This window comes from Palaemon carinicauda, chromosome 22 (assembly GCF_036898095.1).
Source record: "Palaemon carinicauda isolate YSFRI2023 chromosome 22, ASM3689809v2, whole genome shotgun sequence".
Classification (NCBI taxonomy): Eukaryota; Metazoa; Arthropoda; class Malacostraca; order Decapoda; family Palaemonidae; genus Palaemon; species Palaemon carinicauda.
In genome coordinates this window covers 34,148,421-34,170,264 of record NC_090746.1, presented here as the reverse complement: position 1 = coordinate 34,170,264, position 21,844 = coordinate 34,148,421, and the positions used below count along the sequence as shown (strand labels likewise).

Here is a 21,844-nt window from a genome sequence, read left to right as displayed (position 1 = left end):
TCTCTCAGGTGCGGACCTTACTTCCCCGTGGGGCCGTCACCACCTCTATAGATCTTACAGATGCCTACTATCACGTTCCGATAGCAAGGCATTTTCGTCCTTTCCTAGGCTTCAAACGAGGCAGCCAAGCCTACGCATTCAAAGTAATGCCATTCGGGCTCAACATAGCGCCCAGGATCTTCACCAAACTGGCAGAGACAGTAATTCAAGAACTACGAACCCAGGGAATTCAAATAGTAGCTTACCTGGACGACTGGCTCATCTGGTCAGACAACGTCGAGAACTGCCTCACGGCAACAAACAGAGTGTTAAACTTCCTTCGACAGTTGGGGTTCCAGGTCAACCTCGGAAAATCCCGCCTGGTCCCGGAGACCAAGTTTCAATGGCTGGGATTACAATGGGATCTACGTTCCCATACGCTATGTCTCCCGAAGGCCAAGAGGGCAGAAATAGCAAAGAACACGAAACGTTTTCTCAGGGACAAATTGACGTCCAGGAGAAATCAAGAGAGAATCCTGGGCTCCTTGCAGTTCGCCTCTGTGACAGATATTGTTCTGAAGGACAAACTAAAAGACATAAACCTAGTATGGCGCTCCAGGGCAACCGGGAAGTATCGAGACAAAAGAGCTCGACTTCCACCAATTCTAAGAAAGAGACTTCGGCCATGGACAAAGGTCAAAAGTCTGGCAAAGTCAGTCCCCTTACAATATCCGGCCCCAGGACTCGTCATTCACACAGACGTCTTCTTAACAGGTTGGGGGGGATACTCCCAGCACAGGAAGGTCCAGGGACTATGGTCGACTGTATTCCGACAACTCCATATCAATGTCCTAGAGGCCATGGCGGTATTCCTTACTCTAAAACGACTGACTCCAGCCAAGAACCAACATATCAGACTAGTTCTAGACAGCGCAGTCATAGTCCACTGCATAAACAGAGGAGGCTCCAAGTCAGCCAACATAAATCACGTCATGCTAGCAATATTTTCCATGGCAGCATCGAACCAGTGGCATCTGTCGGCAGTCCATCTAGCGGGAGTGCGGAATGTAGTGGCAGACGCACTTTCGAGGCCAACTCCGCTGGAGTCGGAATGGTCACTGGATCAACTATCATTCAAATAGATCTTATCTCAGGTCCCGGGTCTCCAGGTAGACCTGTTTGCAACAGAGTCCAACCACAAACTAGAGTGTTACGTAGCCCCCAACCTGGACCCTCAGGCTTATGCCACAGACGCAATGTCGTTGGATTGGAACACTTGGAAGAAGATTTACTTGTTTCCTCCGATAAATCTTTTGATGAAAGTGTTGGACAAACTCAGGACTTTCAGAGGCCAAGTGGCTCTAGTAGCCCCCAACTGGCCCAAGAGCAATTGGTTTCCCCTGTTGGTGGAACTGGGTCTCCACCCTCGACAGATACCCAATCCAATACTAACATTAGTACAAACTCGCAATGTGTTAGCTTCCTCAAAAATTCAGAGTGCCCTAACTTTATGGACTTCATGAAATTTGCAGCCCAAAGAGGTGCAGATATTGATCCCCAAAATACTCTGTTTTTGGAATCGGATAAAAGGGAATCCACCCTTCTACAATATGATTCGGCTGTTAAAAAACTTGCGAAGTTTTTAAGGGACTCAAAGGTTGAGACGATGACTGAATCTGACAGTAACCTTCTTCAGAACTCTCTTTGAATCAGGCCTAGCAGCCAACACCATTACTACAATTAAATCAGCCTTAAAAAAGATTTTCCATATTGGTTTTAATATTGACCTTACGGATTCATACTTCTCATCAATCCCGAGAGCCTGCGCCAGATTGAAACCATCAACTCGCCCTAGCTCAGTTTCTTGGTTTCTGAATGATGTTCTTAAGCTGGCCTCTGACACTCTTAACGAATCTTGCAATTACATACCATTATTAAGGAAAACCTTGTTCCTATTGAGCCTAGCTTCTGGTGCCAGAATTTCAGAACTGTCAGCTTTGACTAGAGATCCAGGTCATATTGAATTTCTCTCGTCAGGGGAAGTCCTTCTCTCCCCTGACAGAGTTTTCTTGGCTAAAAATGAGGACCCCCAGAACAGATGGTCCTCCTGGAAGATTGTTCCACTTCCTCAGGAACCATCCTTATGTCCAGTTAACACCCTGAAAGTCTACTTAAATAGAACTTCCATGAAGTCCTCAGGGCCCTTATTCATTAGGGAAAATGAAGGAACCATTACCCTGAAAGGAATCAGACAACAGATTTTTATTTTATTAAACAGGCTAACCCTGAGTCATTCCCTCGCGTCCATGATATACGAGCTGTAGCTACTTCAGTTAATTACTTTCACCACATGAACTTTGATGAGCTTACGAAATATACAGACTGGAAGTCCCCTAAAGTTTTTAAATGCCACTACTTAAAACCTAAAACCTTTGGAAGCTCTAAAATTTGCTATAGTGGCAGCAGGGAATGTGGTTCCTCCTGAAGGTAATGAGTCTTAATCACAACGTCTTGCTCTATCCCCCTTCCTCCTACCTGCCATACTTATTGTTCCTACTTAGTTTTGGTTTTGTTTTACCTGAGCTACACCCTTATGGTGTATTGTTTTTTATAACACCTGTTAATAGTCTTACTCTCCCACGAGTTAATTTTTGTTATACCTGTTAATAGTCTTACTCTCCCACGAGTTGATTGTTATACCTGTTAATAGTCTTACTCTCCCACGAGTTGATTTTTGTTATATTACCCTTAAGGTTGTAAATTAATTTTGATCTTGCATCATCATTTTACCTTGCCTTGACTGCCATCCCTTAGTTTGGGATTTTTGCCACAATTGTATTTACCATCCCTACTTGATGTTTGAGAGTATTTACTTACGGGATACCTTGTATGTCTTATTTCTTTGATTAAACGATGTTTTGGTATTATTTTGTATTTAATTACTTCCCCTTCAGGTATTGTTCCAAGTTTTGGGACCTTTTCTCCGGTACTATTTCACGGAGCGGCACAGGTAGAGCCCAGAAAAGGGATTTTGACAAAGGAAAAATCTATTTCTGGGCGAGAGACCTGTACCGCCCAGTGAACCCCCCCTGACTTCCCTCCCATCATGGGCCCCAAACTTGGGTGCTATAAGGAGTGACGTCACTGGCGTGAGTTGGATTGTTGGTAGTAGAGTTCGGAGATGGGTGTTGAACGGCACCTCGCTGTAACAGGGATATTGAGAGGAGATGTCTAAATGGTGCGAGACCTCTGGTTGTGATTTATCACGCCCCAGTATTATACCGACACCTTATAAGGTGAGCGAGCTGGGTTCAACCTGGCATTCCTATACAACTTTTTCTCTGGTAATTTTATAGCAGTTTTTTACCTTAGAAATGATATAAAAGGAGCATTTCACGGAGCGGCACAGGTCTCTCGCCCAGAAATAGATTTTTCCTTCGACAAAATCCCTTATTTAACCAGAAGCCTAAGATATTATTTCTGAAGAAACATGATTTTAGTATCAATCTCTTTTGGGGTAGCTCCTTATTCAGTAACTATCAGTAGTATTTCATAAGCAAGTTCTTTCAACTTTATGTTGTTGATGTTAGTCAGAAGAAAATCAAAAATTTTAAATAATTTTTATTTTTCCTAACATACTCACCGAGAACTACTTTTCTTGGAGTCACTTGTGAATCCCTCAATCTCGACCAAGGTTTTTCCCGCCGTTACCCCCCTTACTCCGCTCTACATAGGCTTAACCCCGCCGCCAGAGAATGCGCCCTGAGGGCAGGATTAGGGCAGGTCACTGCTTCTCTGGGTCAGCGTCCTCATTAAGTTCGTCGCTTAGCCCAACTTGGCAATGGAAGGATGGCACTCGGTGACGGAAGGGAGGGCCATTACCCGAAAAGTAGTTCTCGGTGAGTATGTTAGGAAAAATAAAAATTATTTAAAATTTTTGATTTGTTCCAACACAAATACTCACCGAGAACTACTTTTCTTGGAGACTTATACTTTAGGAGGCGGGAGTGCTATTCTGACACTTGACTCGGCACATAGTGCCTAGAGGGCTATGGAATGCGGGGCCTATCAGAGTGCGGAGTGAGGGTAACTGCGGAACCTTACGCTATTATCTAAGACTCACCTCTTAAAATTTCTTCTGGCGATTTTCTCCTGATGTAGTCACGAAGAATTTGTTCACCGTTGGGGACAGCTTCTGGCCTACCGCTACACAGCTTGGAGGGCGGCAATGACTGTCCCAATGGAGAACCCGTCCAAGGATTTTCTTGAATAATCCTTGAGGTAGTGGGCAGTAAAGGTCGACTGGTGCGACCAAGTGCCTGCCTGCAGGATCTGCCCCACCGCCATGTTTCTCTCAAAGGCCAAGGAGGTGCTCAGACCCCTGATGTCATGGGGGCGGGGAGTGCCTGGCACTGCCATTCTATCCTCTTCATAGATTCTAGCGATGACTTGTCTCAGCCAGAAGGAAATGGTGTTCTTGGAAACTTGTTTCCTATTAACACCTGTGGAAACGAAGAGGTTCTTGGTACCTGGTCGGAGATGAGCTGTCCTTTCCAGGTACTTTCTGAGCGTCCGTACTTGGCATAACTTCAAGTCTTCCGTAATGCCTGTCTTGGGAATGGCCGGAATTGAGAAACCTTTAAACCTCGGGTCCCAGACTGCTGGGTTCTGAGTCTTCGCCACAAAGGAGGGCACGAACCTGAAGGACACTTCTTTCCACCCTTTGGAGTGCGAAATGTCGTAAGACAGACCATGGATCTCGCCCACTCTCTTAGCCGAAGCTAAGGCTAGCAAGAAGACGGTCTTGAGGGTGAGGTCTTTGTCCCCGATATCTTTCAGGGGTTCAAAGGGAGGAAGACTTAGCATCTTCAAGACCTTGGCTAGGTCCCACCTGGGCACTCTCCTAGCTTGAGGGGGGCAGGACTGCTCGAAACTCCTAATCAGCATCGCTATGTGTCTCGAGGTCCCCAGGTCGATGCCTTTCAGGAGGAAGACTTGGCCTAAGGCGGCTCGAACTCCTTTAATGGCTGGGATTGACATTCCCACTTCATCTCTAAGATACACCAGAAACTCAGCTATGTCCGGGACCGAAGCTTTAAGAGGTCTAATGTGTTTCTCCGAGCACCACTTCGTGAAGGAGGCCCACTTCGCCTGGTATACCGCGGTAGAGGATTTCCTCAGGTATAGGGACATTCTCTTAGCTGTGGCGGAGGAGTACCCCTCCTTCTTCAAGAGCCGCTCGATAGTCTCCAGGCGTGAAGGCGAAGAGAGAGAGGGTTGTCGTGGAGCCTGAGGAAGTGCGGTTGGTGCAGGAGGTCTGACCTGGCGGGCAGAGGCCAAGGCGGTTGGCTCGCTAGGTCTTTTAGGTCCGCGAACCACTCTCTCTGGCCACCAGGGCGCTACCAAAGTCATCCTTAGGTTTCGGGAGGCCCTTACTCTGTTGAGTACCTGCCTTATCAGCGTGAAGGGGGGAAAAGCGTACACGTCCAGGTTGTCCCACTTGTGCTGGAAGGCGTCTTCTAGGGCTGCCTTTTGGTCTGGGACTGGGGAGCAATAGACCGGTAGTTGGGCGTTGAGCTTTGTTGCCAAGAGGTCCATCACCGGGGAGCCCCAGCGTTGAATGATGAGTCTGGCTACTTCTGGGTGTAGAGACCACTCTGTCCCCACTATTTGACCCATTCTGCTGAGGCCGTCGGCTAGCACGTTTTTCTTCCCGGGGATGAACCTTGCTAGCAGCACCACTTGCTGCTCGTCCGCCCAATGTAGGATGCTTATGGCGAGGTCGCACAGTTCTTTCGATCTCATGCCCCCTTGCTTCTTTATGTAGGCCACTACCGTGGCGTTGTCGCACATTAACGCCACGGTGTTTCCTTTTAGCCGACTTGCAAAGTGAAGACATGCCTTCTGGACTGCTCTTAGTTCTAGGACATTGATGTGGAGACGCTTTTCGCTCTCCGACCAGGTACCGCTTGCTGTCTCTTCCAGAAGGTGGGCCCCCCACCCTTGGTTGGAGGCGTCTGTGAACAGGAGGTACTCGGGGGGACAGGACCCGTGGGGCATCCCCTTGAGGGAGTTCGACTGGCAGTGCCACCATTCTAGGGAGGTTCTCGTGTCTGGAAGGATTGGAATTAACGCCTTCTGAGAGCCTGTCTGGGACCAGAGGCTCTTGAGGTTCCATTGAATGGGTCTGAGCCTCATCCTCCCTTGGGGAACCAGTTTCTCCAATGAGACCAGGTGACCTATCAGTCTCTGCCAGTCTCTCGCCCTCCTGGAATGTTCTGAAAGGAACGGCTGAATGATGTGCTTGAGGTTCCGTATCCTGTCTTCCGAGGGGAAAACCTTCCCCTGCACGGTATCCAACGTCATCCCCAAGTATCCCATTCTGTTGGATGGTGTTAAGTTCGACTTTTCCAGATTGATTACGATTCCCAGATTCCTGCAGAACTGGAGGAGGTTTCTCCCTTGTTCCTCCAAGAGGGCCTTTGAGTTGGAAAGGAGCAACCAGTCGTCTAGGTATCTGATGAGACGGATACCCCGTTCGTGAGCCCACACTGAGACTGTCGCGAAGACCCTCGTGAACACTTGAGGGGCCGTCGACAGACCGAAGCAAAGGGTTTTGAACTGCAGGATCTGAGAACCCCATTTTACCCGGAGGAACTTCCGACTCGACGGGTGGACAGGGATCTGGAAGTATGCGTCCTTGAGGTCGACCGTCATCATGTAATCTTTCTCCCTCAAGGACATCAGGACGGATTTTGGGGTGTCCATCTTGAAGTCCGTCTTCTTGACGAACTTGTTGAGGGCCGACAGGTCTATCACGGGTCTCCACCCCCCCGTTGCTTTCTCTACCAGGAACAGGCGGCTGTAGAAGCCTGGGCCTGGGAGAAGGACCTCTTCCATGGCCCCCTTCTCTAACATGGAGGAAATCTCCTCTTGAAGGGTGGCCCTTTTCATCGGGTCCCTGGGGGCCAACCATTCTGTCTGGCTGGCTGGAATAAGAGGGGGTGGGTCCGCTATGAAGGGGAGCCTGTAGCCTTCTTTCAGGACGGACACCGTCCAAGGATCCGCTCCTTGTGCTTTCCATGCTTGCCAATGAGGTCTGAGGCATCCCCCAACCCGAGGCTTGGGCGGGAGTAGGGGGCCTCTCCCTCTACCTTCTCCTAGAAGGGCGGCCTGATCTGCCTCTCTTAGAGGCGGAGTAACCCGACCTGAAGGAGCTGGAAGAAGCTGGTGCTCCTCTGCGGGAGGGCTGAGGAGTTGTTGTCCAGGAGGAGGAAGGGGCGTCCCTCCTCGAAGTGTTGGGGGCGGCCTGAGGAGTCACGGCGCTATCCGAGGCGGCCCTCCTGTATGGCGGCCTTCTAGATGACGCCTATCTGGGGACGTTGGCCTCTTTCTTCTTGGACACTTTCTCCATTAGGTTTTCCAGCTCTTTTAATGGGAACAGAGACTCACTCCACAAGGGTAGGCTACGAACAGCTCGGGACTCTCTGTCCGGGATCCTCCTCGACACCTTAGCTAGTACCGTGTCTCGTTTCCTTAGTACCCAGTTGGCCGTCAGGGCGAGCGCCTGGTACGCTAGAAACTTCAGAGTTTTCCCCCCGGAGGTGAGAAGGTCCGTCAGGAGGTTCTGCTGCTCAAGATCTTCGGGGTCGATGGAGGCTTGCACGTTTACTAAAGTGGAGGCCCACCAGTCCAGCCATGAGGAGACGTTAACCAGGTCCCACGACATCTCCTCCATCATGGCGGCTTCCGTAGGAGAGAAGGAAACCGGGGCTGACGAGGCCCTTTCATCTGAGCCGCCTTGTCCCAGGATGTCCAAGGCCGGGTCCACTCTACAGGGGCCTGGGCGCCGCCCTTCTGGAATGTATACTTTCCCTTGTGCTTTGAGGCCCTGGAGCAGTTTCGAGGCACTCTGGGACTTGGGGGCTTCCGCATTGCTGGCCACCAAGTTGTCTATGTACTCTTGCCCTAGTACTAGGTCTGGGGCAAGAGGAAGGGCCAGGGAGGACTTCGGAAGAGCGTCGTGATGTGTAATTCTCAGGAGGCTTGATCTCCAGGAATTCCCCTTAGGCGCCGAGGGTTCTGTAATCCCATGGTGCCTCCTGATGAGGCCCACCACTCTTCTGTATGCGGAGTCCTCCGACGGGGGAGCTTCTCCTCCGTCAGCCGAGGCCTCGGCCTGGAGTGGGGGCGCCGGGTTGCTGGTTCGGCAGACTGGTCGTCCCGCCCTTGGGTCCAGGGGGGCCGACCTGTAACTGTAGGGAGCTCCGTAAGAGGGTGGATCTCGCTGCAAGGTGGGTACCACCGGCTCAGGGAGGGCCCTCGGTTGCCCGAAGGCTCTGGAAGCGGAAGTCACGGTCCCGGTGGGCTGACCCGACAACGGGAACCGTTCCTTCTTACTCGATGACCGCACCAGCTGGGCTGGTTCGGTCAGGCTGCCTTCAAAGAAGCGCGTTTCCCCCCGCTGGGCGGGGTGAACCGGAGGCCTCGAGGACTTATGCTTCTGTGAGAGGTCTTTCCTGCGTGCCAGGTCGCGCGGTTCTAGGCTGTGCGTAGAGAGCGGCAGCCTAGACGCACGTTCACTGGAACGAGGGTCGGGAGAGTGGAGCCTCTTGGACTCTCCTGAAGGTACGTAGACCCAGGCGCCCCCGGGAGAGACATTTCTCCTACACTTACGGGAATGGGAGCGGCAGCGCTTCTTGCTAGGCCGCGACCTTGACCTAGAGCGGGAATGATCGCTTTCGGACAGCTCCCTTCTCCTGCGTCGTTTCCCCCTGACTTCTTCCTCGGAGGATGAGTCTACCTCTGACGAGTCCGACGGCGCCATGTTCCTCGCGTAACGGCTGCCAGCGTGATCCGCGGGGGAATTTCCTCGCCGCCGGACGTCCGAGATCGAATGCTGGAGGAAGTCCTCGGGAACCGCCGTGGAGATCGTCGGCACAGAGTCTAATCTATCCATGCCAGGGGGCCAGGGGTCCAGGGTCACGTCCATTCTTAGCGGTGACCTCCCTGGCGTCTTCGGCAACTTCCACCCGAAGGTATTGCTACTCGGGCGGCGAACTCTAGTTTGGCTGTCCCCTGGCGGGGGAGAGCCCGACGCACCGGCCCACGAGGGCGGAGGAGACTCTGAAACAACAACACTGCCCCATACGGGGTCTTCAGAGGACGCGTGGTCCCCCACCACAAGGCCTGATTCACCTGAAGCACTACCGGACCCTTCGTTAGCCCTAGAGGGGCCCGCCCTTGGTTCTTCCCTCGCACTGGGTTCCCTGGGAAGAACGCCTTGACTATCTACAACACTGGAGGCTTCTTGCCCTCTCCTCTGCGAAGGAGACGGAGAAGCCGAGGCTTCGTCGGACCGATCACTGGCCGACGGTAACGAAGAAACGACACTAATCTTCCTGGGGGAACGCTTAGAAGATTTCTTCTTTTTGGTACCGTAGCGTACCCACTGGATATCATCCCAACTTACGCACTCCGGACACGTGTCCGCGGAGGAGCAAACTTTCCCCCTACACGTGGAACAAAGGGAGTGAGGGTCTACCTCTGGCTTTGAGAGGAAAGCCCCACACGACTTTCCGGCTCTAGGCCCAGGGCAACGGCGCACATGCTCCATCGTTCGCACACGAATGGCACAACACTAGTGAGCTATAAGTACACTGGGGATATACACAGGGAGAACGCACTGTAACACTTGCGAATAACGCACTACGCAAAAACACAAGTCCCCACGCTGGAAACACGTGGAACACAAACCCGCCAAGGGATCGAGAGAGACGAGAGTGAGCTGTGTACTGCTCACGACCAAGGAACTTAATGAGGACGCTGACCCAGAGAAGCAGTGACCTGCCCTAATCCTGCCCTCAGGGCGCATTCTCTGGCGGCGGGGGTAAGCCTATGTAGAGCGGAGTAAGGGGGGTAACGGCGGGAAAAACCTTGGTCGAGATTGAGGGATTCACAAGTGACTCCAAGAAAAGTAGTTCTCGGTGAGTATTTGTGTTGGAACAAATAAGATTTAAAATACAGTAGTAGTTTGTGGTTAGGAAAATGCAAACATTTGTTGAAATTATTTGGTGAAGCTTGTCATTCATGTTACAGAATTTTCTGAATTTTGATAAGGCATTGGGATAATGTTTGCATTGTGAAGATTTCTGAACTAGATACCTTTACGCTTGTTTTTTTTTTTTTTCCAAGAGTACTTTTGAAACTTCTACACCTTGTCCTGACAATACAGTATTTAAACCTATTCGAAAGGCAACCAAATGTTGAATTTTTTATCATTCTATGTGAATCGTTCAACAAATTTTCATTGTCCCATAGCTAATGTACACATTCCGGACCTAATCTGAGATATAGGAACACATGAATATATTATTAGTGATCAAAAGGAAATTAGCTAAATGATTAAAAATTAACTGTCTAGTAGTCTGAAGGGAAATTTACGATAAAAAAAATATGATTTAGATTTATTTTGGCTAAAATAAATAACATGAAATTGAGGAGGTCTGAGTTATCTGGGTTGAAGGTAAATCCAATGAAGAGTAAATATTTGTGCAGTATAGTGTCAAAACACAGAAGAGCATTTCATATGACATCTCATAATACAATATTTGTAAATGTAAAAATTCATGGCACAATTGAATGGTAGAAAATACATAACAGCATACAAAGCTCACATTAATACACTCACTTCTCTTGTTAATCTGATTTATTATTTATGAATATAATTAATTAGATACTGAACCTCTATAGAGTAAATATCTTAAAACTGAAAGAAGTTACCAATTACCCTATATAAAGTTACTTATGCTTGTAAAATAGAAGTCAATGATAATACATTTACATGAATTTGAGTGTTTTTTTTTTTTTTATTTGGAGGGGGGTAACTTTTCCTTTTAAGATTAAACAAACTCAAGTACTGTATGATTATTACCTTAGTTCCGTACTGTATATTTATTTCCAATTTTAAACATCTCTATAATTAATTATCATTGCCTAGCTGGCCCATCCATGAAAGATGTCATGGACCTTTGTTTTTAGGCAAAACCATTCCTATAAAAACACTCACAGAAGCAATGGTTTAACAATAGGAATGTGTATAGGTACAATATACAGTAAATAACAGAAAAATTACATTGTATACTTAAAAAAAGTTAACATCAATGAAAGCTCATTGTATCCACAGTATCATACTGCAAGGATTTTTAAGGATACTGTGTTATAGAGAGTAGTAGCCATGTAAAGAAAATCTCCGAATCACTAATATAACCAAGATGATTGACCAATATACAAAAGATTGACACTGCAGTCATTATTTAACTGATGGGAGTTATTAGAATAATGTAAATTTACTTAAGATATTAGAGCCACACCATTTACTTTTGGGCAAACTGACTACAACTCTCTATATCAAATTAAAATATTCAATTCTAGCTACTATTGGCACTTTTGAGTTATTATTGTACTTCACTGATCATTATGGAATGTTTGAGAATTCTTACTCGGGCATGATAAAGAATATAGGCATGCTTTTCTATTTTCTTTTTTCTTGAGCACTCAACATTCTATTAATCACAACCATTCCCCTAGTATGCCATACAAGTCAACTGTACAACAATGTGATAATTTAGTTAAGATAATTAAGTTTATCATATTTTCATTTTTAAATACAGTATAAGTAACTAAATTACCTTATCCACTGATATTGTCTGAACTCAAAAGTGATGTTTAAAAATAAAAAACTACATTTTATAACAATTCTTTATCATATACCCACAATGGATAAAAACAAAACTATTATACACCAGTAAACAGCATGTAGCATATTAGATCATATTTCTTTAGTGGAGGGTTCTTCAACACTACTCTTGAAAGAGTAATGAAAGCTACTACTTTCTGAGAACCATATCTATGACATGAAAGTAGTACTTAAAAGATAAAATAAACTTTTGTCTAATTATATGGCATGTAACTATTTTCCATATCTCATGCTTCCACAACTTACAGATGTTTCTTGACAGAAGACACCAATTTTGGCCTTTTGTTACTATATTACTTTTTACAAGTCATAAAGTACAGTATGCCTTACAAATACATATACAATGACTTCTTGCATTCTATTCCCATATAAGCTTATTTGATATGACGCTTTGTTATGAAAACCTCGTTAGATCTAGATTTCACCAACATTCACAATTACAGATATGCAATAACTTTTCATTATGAGTTTGGTGAATGTGTTGATCTGATAAGTTGCTCTGATGACAGTTACACGTAATGGTTGCTTCGGCTAACAGAAATGCTGTCCTACACCACTCTGGATTAAGGCAGGATTCCTGTTTGAAACTTCTTTTCAAGTTTGGTACTGCGCTGTATGGCAACTTTGAAACTTTACTTCAGAAGTGTACAGATAACTTGTTCCACCAGGTTTTTCTTATATTTTTGTTTATTAAATAGCATAACACATGTAACTCCTAAAATTAGGCCCCAAACAGAAATATCCAAAATGTTACTCTTCAAAGTGCTTGACTTACAAAGTTTAAGGATTGATTCTAATTTTATATAAACAAATAAAAATAATTTAATCTGTTAGAAGAGCTTCTCATATAAACTTTATGTACAGACAAATACAAACATATTTTCAAAAGCCCTTATATATGAAGGACGATATTGCTAACGCCATGAATCTAATTGCATTATGAGCCTCACAAGAGTTTGATATTTTTAAATGTTGAAAAAAAAAGAATTAGCAAAACTGTATCATGGCAGTATAAAATTAATTTTTGGTATAGAGTTTTTTCTGTTTGTTGGATTAATTGTGAAGTGAGGATCTGTTAATGTTTACTAAACTATCCTACAACCTTTATTCCGATTACTTTTCCAAGATCATCTAACTTTATAATGTGGGTCTCACCTTGTTAAAGATTGAAAACAGGAGAAGTAAATGTTGTTGGGAGTAATTAGAATGTTATGTGCAAATAACTGGATTTGTAAATGAATATCGATATAGTGCCCTTTTTCTGTTACATAATAGTTGTAGGAGAATTGCTGATACAAATGTTTATTAACAGTACAGTCTTGTGATCTGTTTAAAAGTAGTGCTTTATTATTTGACCATGGAAAATTATTAAACATATCAATACCATTATAACAAAATAAATTATTCATGAGTGGTTAGTGGTAGAACCTGAATGTGAAGAACTATTGTTCAAGCAGTAGAAGATCATTGCCATACATAGCCTTACATAATAGGCATCTGAGAAGGCATTGGTTTAAGTTTATGAAGCAAGGTCTGTATGTATTCTCAGAATCTTTTGTTGTAATACTGTAATGTATTAAATAGCATTGTAAATTAAAACTGAAAATATATTTTTAAATACTGCACTGCTGTTAAGAGCATTCTATATTTTTCCTAAAGTTTGTAAAGAAAGTCCTACATGTAAATTATTTCATAATCTGTTTCACTGAATTGTACTAAATGAAATCCACATTTTAATTTTAATCAATTACACCTTTCCGGCCCCTTTTTTCATCGAATCTCCGGCTACGCTGGAGATAACTCAAACATTCATTGAGGTTAATGGTATCGTACCGGTGACGGTCACGATCTCACGGGGACTAGCCTTTGCGACCGGATCTCCCATACAAACAGAGATCAAGCAGACGTCCAGAACCGGAGTTAACAATGTGATACCGATGAGGATTTCACAGTTTCATTATTACGGTCCCTTTTTCATCGAATATCCGGCTTCACTGGAGATAACACAGACATTCAGTTTTAGAGAATGTTATCGTACCGATGAGGATCACGTTTTCACGTTGCCGGACCTTTGTCACTGGTTCTCCGGTACAAACTGAGATCAATCAGACGATCAGAATCAGGGTATGAACCCTTTTTCATGAATTATCACAATATCGTCATTACGATTCTTTTTCATCGAATCTCCGGCTTAACCGGATATCGTACAGGCGATCAGCATTGAGGTTAATATTAGATTTCCTCTGGTTCACGTTGTCACTATGACGGACCTTTGTTTGTACCGGGGATGGTTGTCGGAGATCACTCAGACCACGGGTGGCCAATCTTTTGTTTTACCTGTAAAAAAAAAAAAAAAAAAAAAAAAAAAATTATTTATGAACGTAACTATGCCTATATTTATGCATGTATTTAATTCTAACTATGTATAAATATGGATAAATATCCATACAACATCGTGTTCAAATAGAATTAAATTAATTATGCCTATATTTATGCATGTATTTAATTCTAACTATGTATAAATATGGATAAATATCCATACAACATCGTGTTCAAATAGAATTAAATTAATTATGCCTATATTTAGGCATGAATTTAATTCTAACTATGTATAAATATGGATAAATATCCATACAACATCGTGTTCAAATAGAATTAAATTAATTATGCCTATATTTATGCATATTCAATCCTAACTGTCTAAATATGGCTAAATATCCATACAACATAGTGTTCAAATAGAAATACATTAATTATGCCTATATTTATGCATAGTCAATTCTAACTATGTCTAGATATGGATAAATATCCATACAACATAGTGTTCATATAGAAATAAATTTCCACCCAGTGGCGAATGCGCCAACAGTGTCACATTTCATGAATACAAGTGTCGCACTATACCCCAGAAGATATTACATTAAATAACTTGTCTTTAAAATGGCTTTTTAAGAGTATACAGCTGATCCCAGCCTGTGAATGGGATCGCTAACCAAAGTTCAAGGAACATCCAGACTTATGTCCCCTTTCTGTTACAGAAGGTTCACCTGCATGGTTCCCATCAGGATGATGATGATTCTCTCTGGCCTGCAAAGAGAGGCTCTCCACCCTTGGGTATCGAAGTTGGGAAGGAATGCTCCATCTAGAGGTCCCTATCTCCTCGGAGTGTCCTCTCTAAGGTTGGACAACGACCCCATGGACGGGCAGGTATGTGGGGATGAGTTTTGAGCCTTCAGCTTTGCAATTACCTACGTCACCGACCTAGGACCATTAAAGGATCCTAATGTTCATGTTACCCTGCATAAACGGTGACGGCTAAAAGCAACACATACTAAGGAAATCCAAGGGGCTATGACGAGCTCTAAGGTATGGTGGTGAGTCAGTGCCGTTCAGGAACTCGGATATAGGTGGTACCATAAATCTGGAGGGCATAGACGTCCTCCCTCTGGGGGACCTAGATTTTACTCCCAGGTACTAGAATTCCCATTCAACGGATTCGTTCGATTGAAAGAGATTGCCTTGGTTAGATTAGACAAGGTACCGAAGGTAACGGTATTATTTCCTAAAGGGCAGGCCCGATCTGTCTGGACCAGGATGTTGTCAGCCTGGGGGGTACGATAATTCCAGGCTCTGCCCTTCCAGTTCGACCTACACGTTTGTTGGTCTGATCGGGTCAGTTGTGGGAAGTACGTTCTGTCTGAGACCTCTATCAGACAGGAATTGATAGTCGGTTTCCCACTCGTCATCACAGCCTTCCTCTGGTTCGACGATTTTGTATCTGACCCCCCATCATCAGGTGGTCTACCTCACTGATTCCCCAGGTACACAGCCCAACTCCGTTGGGATGTTTTGCCTGCATGCAGCCCTAGATCCGAACCCTCAGGCTCCTTTCATGGACACCAGAGAGGAAGCTACAGGAGTAGAAGACAGTCCCGACATCAAAGCGGACCTAGGAAAAAGGGGGCTCGGAGAAGGGAAGGACCTAGATTCACTCCCTCACAACGCGGTGGTCCTGGTAGAGGGAAGACTTTACCACTTTCGTGACCATTGGACTCGGTCTGTGGGATCATAGCATGGTCTCTAACGGTTTGAGATGAAAATGGCCTCAAGGTCCTCCTCCTCCGCCAGTGACCTTCTCCCAGAAATACACTCCCGTCCTGAAAGAGTACACCACAGGGTTACTCAAGAAAAAGCAATCAAACGACTATCTCTTAGGTATGGACCTTACTTCCCCGTGGGACCGTCACCACCTCTGTCGATCTTACCGACCGCTATTAGCTTGCGCCTATAGCTCGAAACTTCTCTTCTTATCTGGGTTTCCACCTAAGCAGGAAAGCCTTTGTGTTCAAGACATGCCCTTCGGCCTCAACATTGATCCCAGGATATTCACGAAACTGGGAGAGGCAGTGTTAGAACAACTCAGGAACCAAGAGATACAGATCATTGCTTATCTGGCCGGTTGGCTCATTTGGGCCCGGCCGGCCATAGAAGGTAACAGAGCTACGAAGGAATTTCTTCGATCGCTCGACAACCTGTGATTTCGGGTCAATCTCCATAAGTCTCGCCTGCGACCATCAGGCCACTTAGAATGGTTAGACATTCAGTGGGACCTTTCGAAGCACACGTTGTCTCTCCCTTCCAAAAGTAAGAGGAATAGGTCCCAAGATCAAGGATTTCTCAAGCACAAACAGGTGTCCAAAGAGCCTAGAAAGTATCCTCGGCCTTTCCCAATTCACTTCAGTAACAGATCTCCTAATAAAAGCCAAACTCAAGACATCAATCGATTTTGGAGAAAGAGAGCTACAGTACCTATAAGAAGACAAGGTCTCTAAGATCCCCTCTGTCGGGAAAATGAGACTACGCCCATGGTCCGAACCGAAGGACCTCTCCAAAGCGGTTCCTCTACAATTCCCACCTCCACAAGTGACATTCCATTTAGCCGTGTCTCTAAGTGGATGGGGGGATTTCTCCGAACATCAGATGTTTCAGGTTCTTGGTCACTAGCCATGAAACAGTCCCATATCAATGTTCTCGAAGCCATGGCGGTGTTCTTGACCTTGAAGAGAGAGACTCCTCCGAGGTCGACCCACATCAGAGTAGTGTCAGACAGCACAGACGAGGTACACTACGGAAACAGGGGAGGATCCAAGTCACCCAACCTGAATCAGGTCCTGGTCACTTTCTTCGCCTGGGCAACAGAAAAGAACTGGTTCCTGTCAGCACCTCACCTAGCGGGAGGCCAGGGTGTGAGAACGGGCTCACTATCCAGGACGAGTTCCCTGGAGTCAGAATTTCACTCCGGTGGATACTCAGGTTCGTTCCGGGCATCCAGGTAGATCTATTCACATCTCAGATCAATCACAAACTACCTTGTTATGTGACCCCAATCCTGGACCCTCGGGCTCATGCCATGGACGCATTACCCCGGGATTGGAACCATTAGAGGAAGATTTCCCTATCTCTCCCAGTGAATCTTCTAAAAACTTTAACACCGACTGCGCTCCTTCCGGGGCGCAGTGGTTTTAGTACCACCTCACTGCCCAAGAACAGTTGGTTTCCTCTCCTCCTCGAGTAGAAACTCCGTCCCATCCGGATTCCGTTCCTCAAACTGACCCGAGTATTCCAAACTCACTGTGTCGGATTACTCAAGGATGTCCAAACCCTAACTTTGTGGACTACAGGAAGTTGGCAGCTCGTAGAGACTCGAACATTGAACCGGAAAACGATTTCTTCATCGAATCAGTCAAAAGGGACTCGACAATTCGCCAATATGATTCGGCCGTTAACCCCCAAAATAGGTGGTCCCCTTGGAAAGTTATTCCTCTTCTCCAAGATACTTTTCTATGTCCGGTCACCACTCTCAGGGCCTTTTTAGCCACGACTGCTACCCGATCGTCTGGCCCCTTGTTTATCAGGGAACAAGGAGGTACCATTCCCATACGTGGTATTAGGCTATAGATCCTATACTTCGTTTGACAAGCCAATCCGGGATCATTTCCCCCAGAAGATGGACTTTGATGACCTTATAAAGTTCACGGGTTGGGAATCTCCTATGGTCTTCAAACGCCACTATCTAATGAACTTACAGGCTCTTAAATACCCAACAGTTGCAGCTGGGAGCCGTATTTCTCCCCAGTGATCTTTTGTTCTTCCTTTCATCCATCTCTTTTCTTCTCCCTCCTACCCGCCACTCGCACCACGACGCCGCTTCCTTGGTAGTTCGTTAACCCTAAGTTTATTACATATTAGGTTATGTTTGTAACTATTATTGATTACCGTTGTTACAGGGTTGGGATATTCTTAGCCATGTCAGTTTTGTAGCATGTTTCCTCTGATACTCGGAGGCTTCCCTGTTATCATGTTTGTTTACCTTAATTATTTATGATTTTCTTTACATGGTGTTGTTTCTCTCCCCTCATTAAATTAGTTATTGTTGGGCTTGGAAGGCATTCTCTGGTACATTTTCACCCGGCGCCACAGATCGACCCAGAAAAGGGATTTTGACGAAGGAAAAATCTATTTCTGGGGAGAGACCTGTGGCGCCCGGTGAAACCCTTCCCCTTTATTTTACACAATCCCACCCTTTCCTTTCCAAGCCATCATGGCCAATACAGAAGGATGTTGTTCAGATGGCGCTCGCGTCGTGGCGTGGGTGGTGTGGCGCTGGTGGTTGGCAAGGGCCTTTGTATCGGCCCATCCCTTTGACGAAGGAATTAACTAAATGGAAGACAACCTGTGAATAGTGGATTTCACGCGCCTTTGCTTTATACACGACACCCTAAAGGTGCTCGCGCGAGGGTTGTAACCTCAGCATTCCATGCTTTTATCTTTCTCTGGTATAATTGGAAGGTTTTATCAGAAAAGGTATATAAGAAGGACTCTTTTCACCGGGCGCCACAGGTCTCTCCCCAGAAATAGATTTTTCCTTCGTCAAAATCCCTTTTTTTATTCCAAGCTACATTATCCATCATTAATAGACAACAAAGTCAATTTTAGTAGTAATAAACACTGAATTCAGCATTGTTGGTAACATTATCATGTACAAATAGAATCTTTAACTTTGGAATGTAGAAATTATCACAGAGTACTCATGGTAAATTCAAATTTCCATCTTGATCTTAGTAATGTACTGTATATTGGAGGGTTTTCTGTAAGTTTTTTATAATAAGTGCTAAGTATATATGTATGCTCTATGATGTAAGGTTGCTCCAGTATGTACAGTACATGCATGTTCTTTAATGTAAGGGTTCTATAGTGAATATTTGATAAATGTAAAGAAAAATTTCTATGCATACCGATATGTCCCAGCACATTTAGTTTTTTAAGTATTTTGATTAAAGATTATAGTATTGTAACTACCATATCTTTGTAAAATGTCATTTGTTAGCTGCATATTATTGAAGTTTTATGTTAATATTAAAATTGACTGTACTTTAATAATCAGATATATAATGTAATTCTTTACTCATATTACAATTAATTCCATGGCCTATCATTTTTCCATATCTTAATACAGTAGTCAAAAGTACATAAGGTACTTACATGTATCATTTCTGAGCTTTATTTATAACTGCCAAAAGCCAACATTGACTACTAAAAATACTGGTAATTCTGAATAACATTCCTTGTAAACATGTTATAATGAAGTTATTGATTACAGTAACAAAATGTTTCTATAGCCTTTATAAATATATTTTACTAAACTGCTTCCCAAGACAGCATAAGAACTGACATCTAACATGTCTGTCTCACAAATGATACTGTAATGCACTAGAGGAATTTAATCATGCATGATAATACATTGTTGAATGTAGAAGTTAGCAAGAAAGCCGACACAAGAGTCCTGCTCTTCTGACCATCTTGTTCCAAAACCTGCTTAAAAAGTCAATATCTCACAAAACTACTGACTCTGGTCTGGGATAATAGAAAAATCTGTAACCAGGTATCTAAATATTATTGAATCTTAAATATCTTAAAATAAAATCCCTCAACATTTATGATCCATCACACAGATAAAATGATAATTTCCATTCAGAAACAAATATATTATTAAAATTTGTGCTTCTTCCACAGTGATTAGGGAATTATTTTACCAATAATACCGTATGGCTGTTCTTAAAAGTACAATTGTTAATATATACTGTATATTTATACTCTTAACAAAGAAACCAAAGTCATATTTGTTATCTATGTTTTAAATCTAATGAGCAGTAAGCAATAATAATTGCTAAAATCAGTAAATATGATTGTGGTATTGACGATGCCTGACCATAACTTCATTTTATAAAAGAGATCTATGCTGCATTATATTTTGTCATGATCATTATAACAGTTCAACAGGTGACCACTTTCTAATTCTGAACGACCCTTGTACTGTAAGCTAAATAAATATTTTGAACATATAGTGTCGTGTAATATGTGCGTGTATAAATATCATTATTAGGATCATAACTGCAGTACTTTATGTAGATAGTAGAGAAAGCTCCACTCATGAAATAAAATTGTTATAATTTAATGTAACAGTATTGAGGGATGTTTCATTAAGATCAAAAATATATATTCAACTCATTTAGACCATTGATTCTAGCAATAGTTGTTTATATGGCATTATTTAGTTTTCATTTTTTCATTGCAAACCTAAAATTCTACTGGAATCTTTGACTAACTGATAGTCTATGCTTGGAGCACAGCACCCTGTTTCCTTATAATCTTTCTCTTGTAGTTTATGTACATTAATGTATCCTTTCAGTACATTATAACAAAAAATATCACATTTAAATATTTTTTGGCTTAGATAAAGCTAGTACTGTATTGTATAACTTTATTTTTTATGGATTTCACACTATGAACTTCCAAAAAATAATGTATAATACTATGTTACTTCTTACACCAAAGACATTGTTAGAAAGTTCTGTGAATAGATAAATTAATTTATTTATCCCTGATATTCTACTTCAAATCTCATCATAATCTGTCAGGTCAGGTGGCAGAGGAGTGCCAACTGTCGTGCTGCTGCCATTAGGAGTGAGAGATAGGTCTCGGGGAGTTGAAGTTGCACAAGCTGGAGTGGACATAGTAGAAAGAGTTGGTGGGGGAGTCTCCTTTAAGGAACAGGAAAACTCTGAAGATGACGAAGAGGAAGAAGAGGACATCTCAGAGTGTGACGTCTTCACAATTGAAGGGTGAGACTCCACTGTCTCATTGCTTTCAATACAAAATGTTGTTGAATTAACCATTGATCTTTGAGTTAAAGTAGGGCTTGAATCTTTTTGAGAAATTGTTAAAATTTCATTTGACTGTTCATTTTGTGTTGAAAAATAAAGATCAAAATCATTTGATTCATTGAAAGATGACAAGACAGAGGATTGATCTGAGAATAGATTTAAAGCTAGACTATCTTTAGTTATATTTAAATTACCTGCTGAATCTGTGGAGGGTTCAGCTAATGATACCAGTACATCCGTAGAGTTTTCCACAGTAGGTATGTCTGCATTAGGCACAGAATTTCCTGTAGCAAGATTGGAAGACGCAGCAGGTGTGGAGGATGGCACTTGAGGTTCTTGCGGAGGTGGTGGTGTGCTTTCTGAGGAAGAATTTCCGGGAGTGGGATCCCCTGAAGTTGTATCCCTACTTGGTGTAGCACGAGATCTTGTTGGAGAACCTTTGCTGGAAGAAGCTTGAGAATGTGTAGGCGAACAATATTTGGCACGGATGTGTAGGAAAGGATCAGCTGATTTCAGGTTAAACACAGTCACCTGCAAAGATTGTAATGAAATAAACATCTATGTTGTAAACCCTTGTAAAAATGTAAATAAAATAGTGAACCAAGCTAGGCATTGTTTCGTGATGGAAATTTAATCAAACAAATCTTCCATGTTTGGAGTACTATAATTTATTGCCCAATGTAACAAAGACTGCTTCAGCCTGTTATTTAGATAATAGAGACATTCCTATCATGCAAAATCTTCCCCTTTTTATAAGCTAATTTCAAAGCAATAAAATTAGTCTATAACTGTAGATTTATCAGTTACAGAACAGTTATTCTCAGGCGGATACAAACTTCTTAGTCATTTATATGGGGTTACTAGTCATGATTTCTACGCCCAG

General features: G+C 43.7%; 1 protein-coding gene and 1 long non-coding RNA gene across 6 annotated transcripts in view; one reads left to right on the top strand and one right to left on the bottom strand.

The window, feature by feature from the left end:
* Window positions 1–20,830, top strand: part of LOC137616398 (uncharacterized) — an 876,314-nt gene extending 855,484 nt beyond the window's left edge. Inside the window, exon 4 of the long non-coding RNA XR_011039424.1 lies at window positions 20,716–20,830. This is a non-coding gene — a long non-coding RNA (uncharacterized lncRNA). The remainder of the gene's footprint in view (window positions 1–20,715) is intronic.
* LOC137616396 (mucin-17-like) overlaps window positions 18,684–21,844 on the bottom strand; it is a 436,827-nt gene continuing 433,666 nt past the window's right edge. For all 5 annotated transcript variants that reach the window (XM_068346103.1, XM_068346106.1, XM_068346107.1 and 2 more), the window contains one exon: window positions 18,684–21,492. In XM_068346103.1, coding sequence (XP_068202204.1) covers window positions 20,692–21,492 — 801 coding nt within the window. In that variant the 3' untranslated portion in view covers window positions 18,684–20,691. The remainder of the gene's footprint in view (window positions 21,493–21,844) is intronic.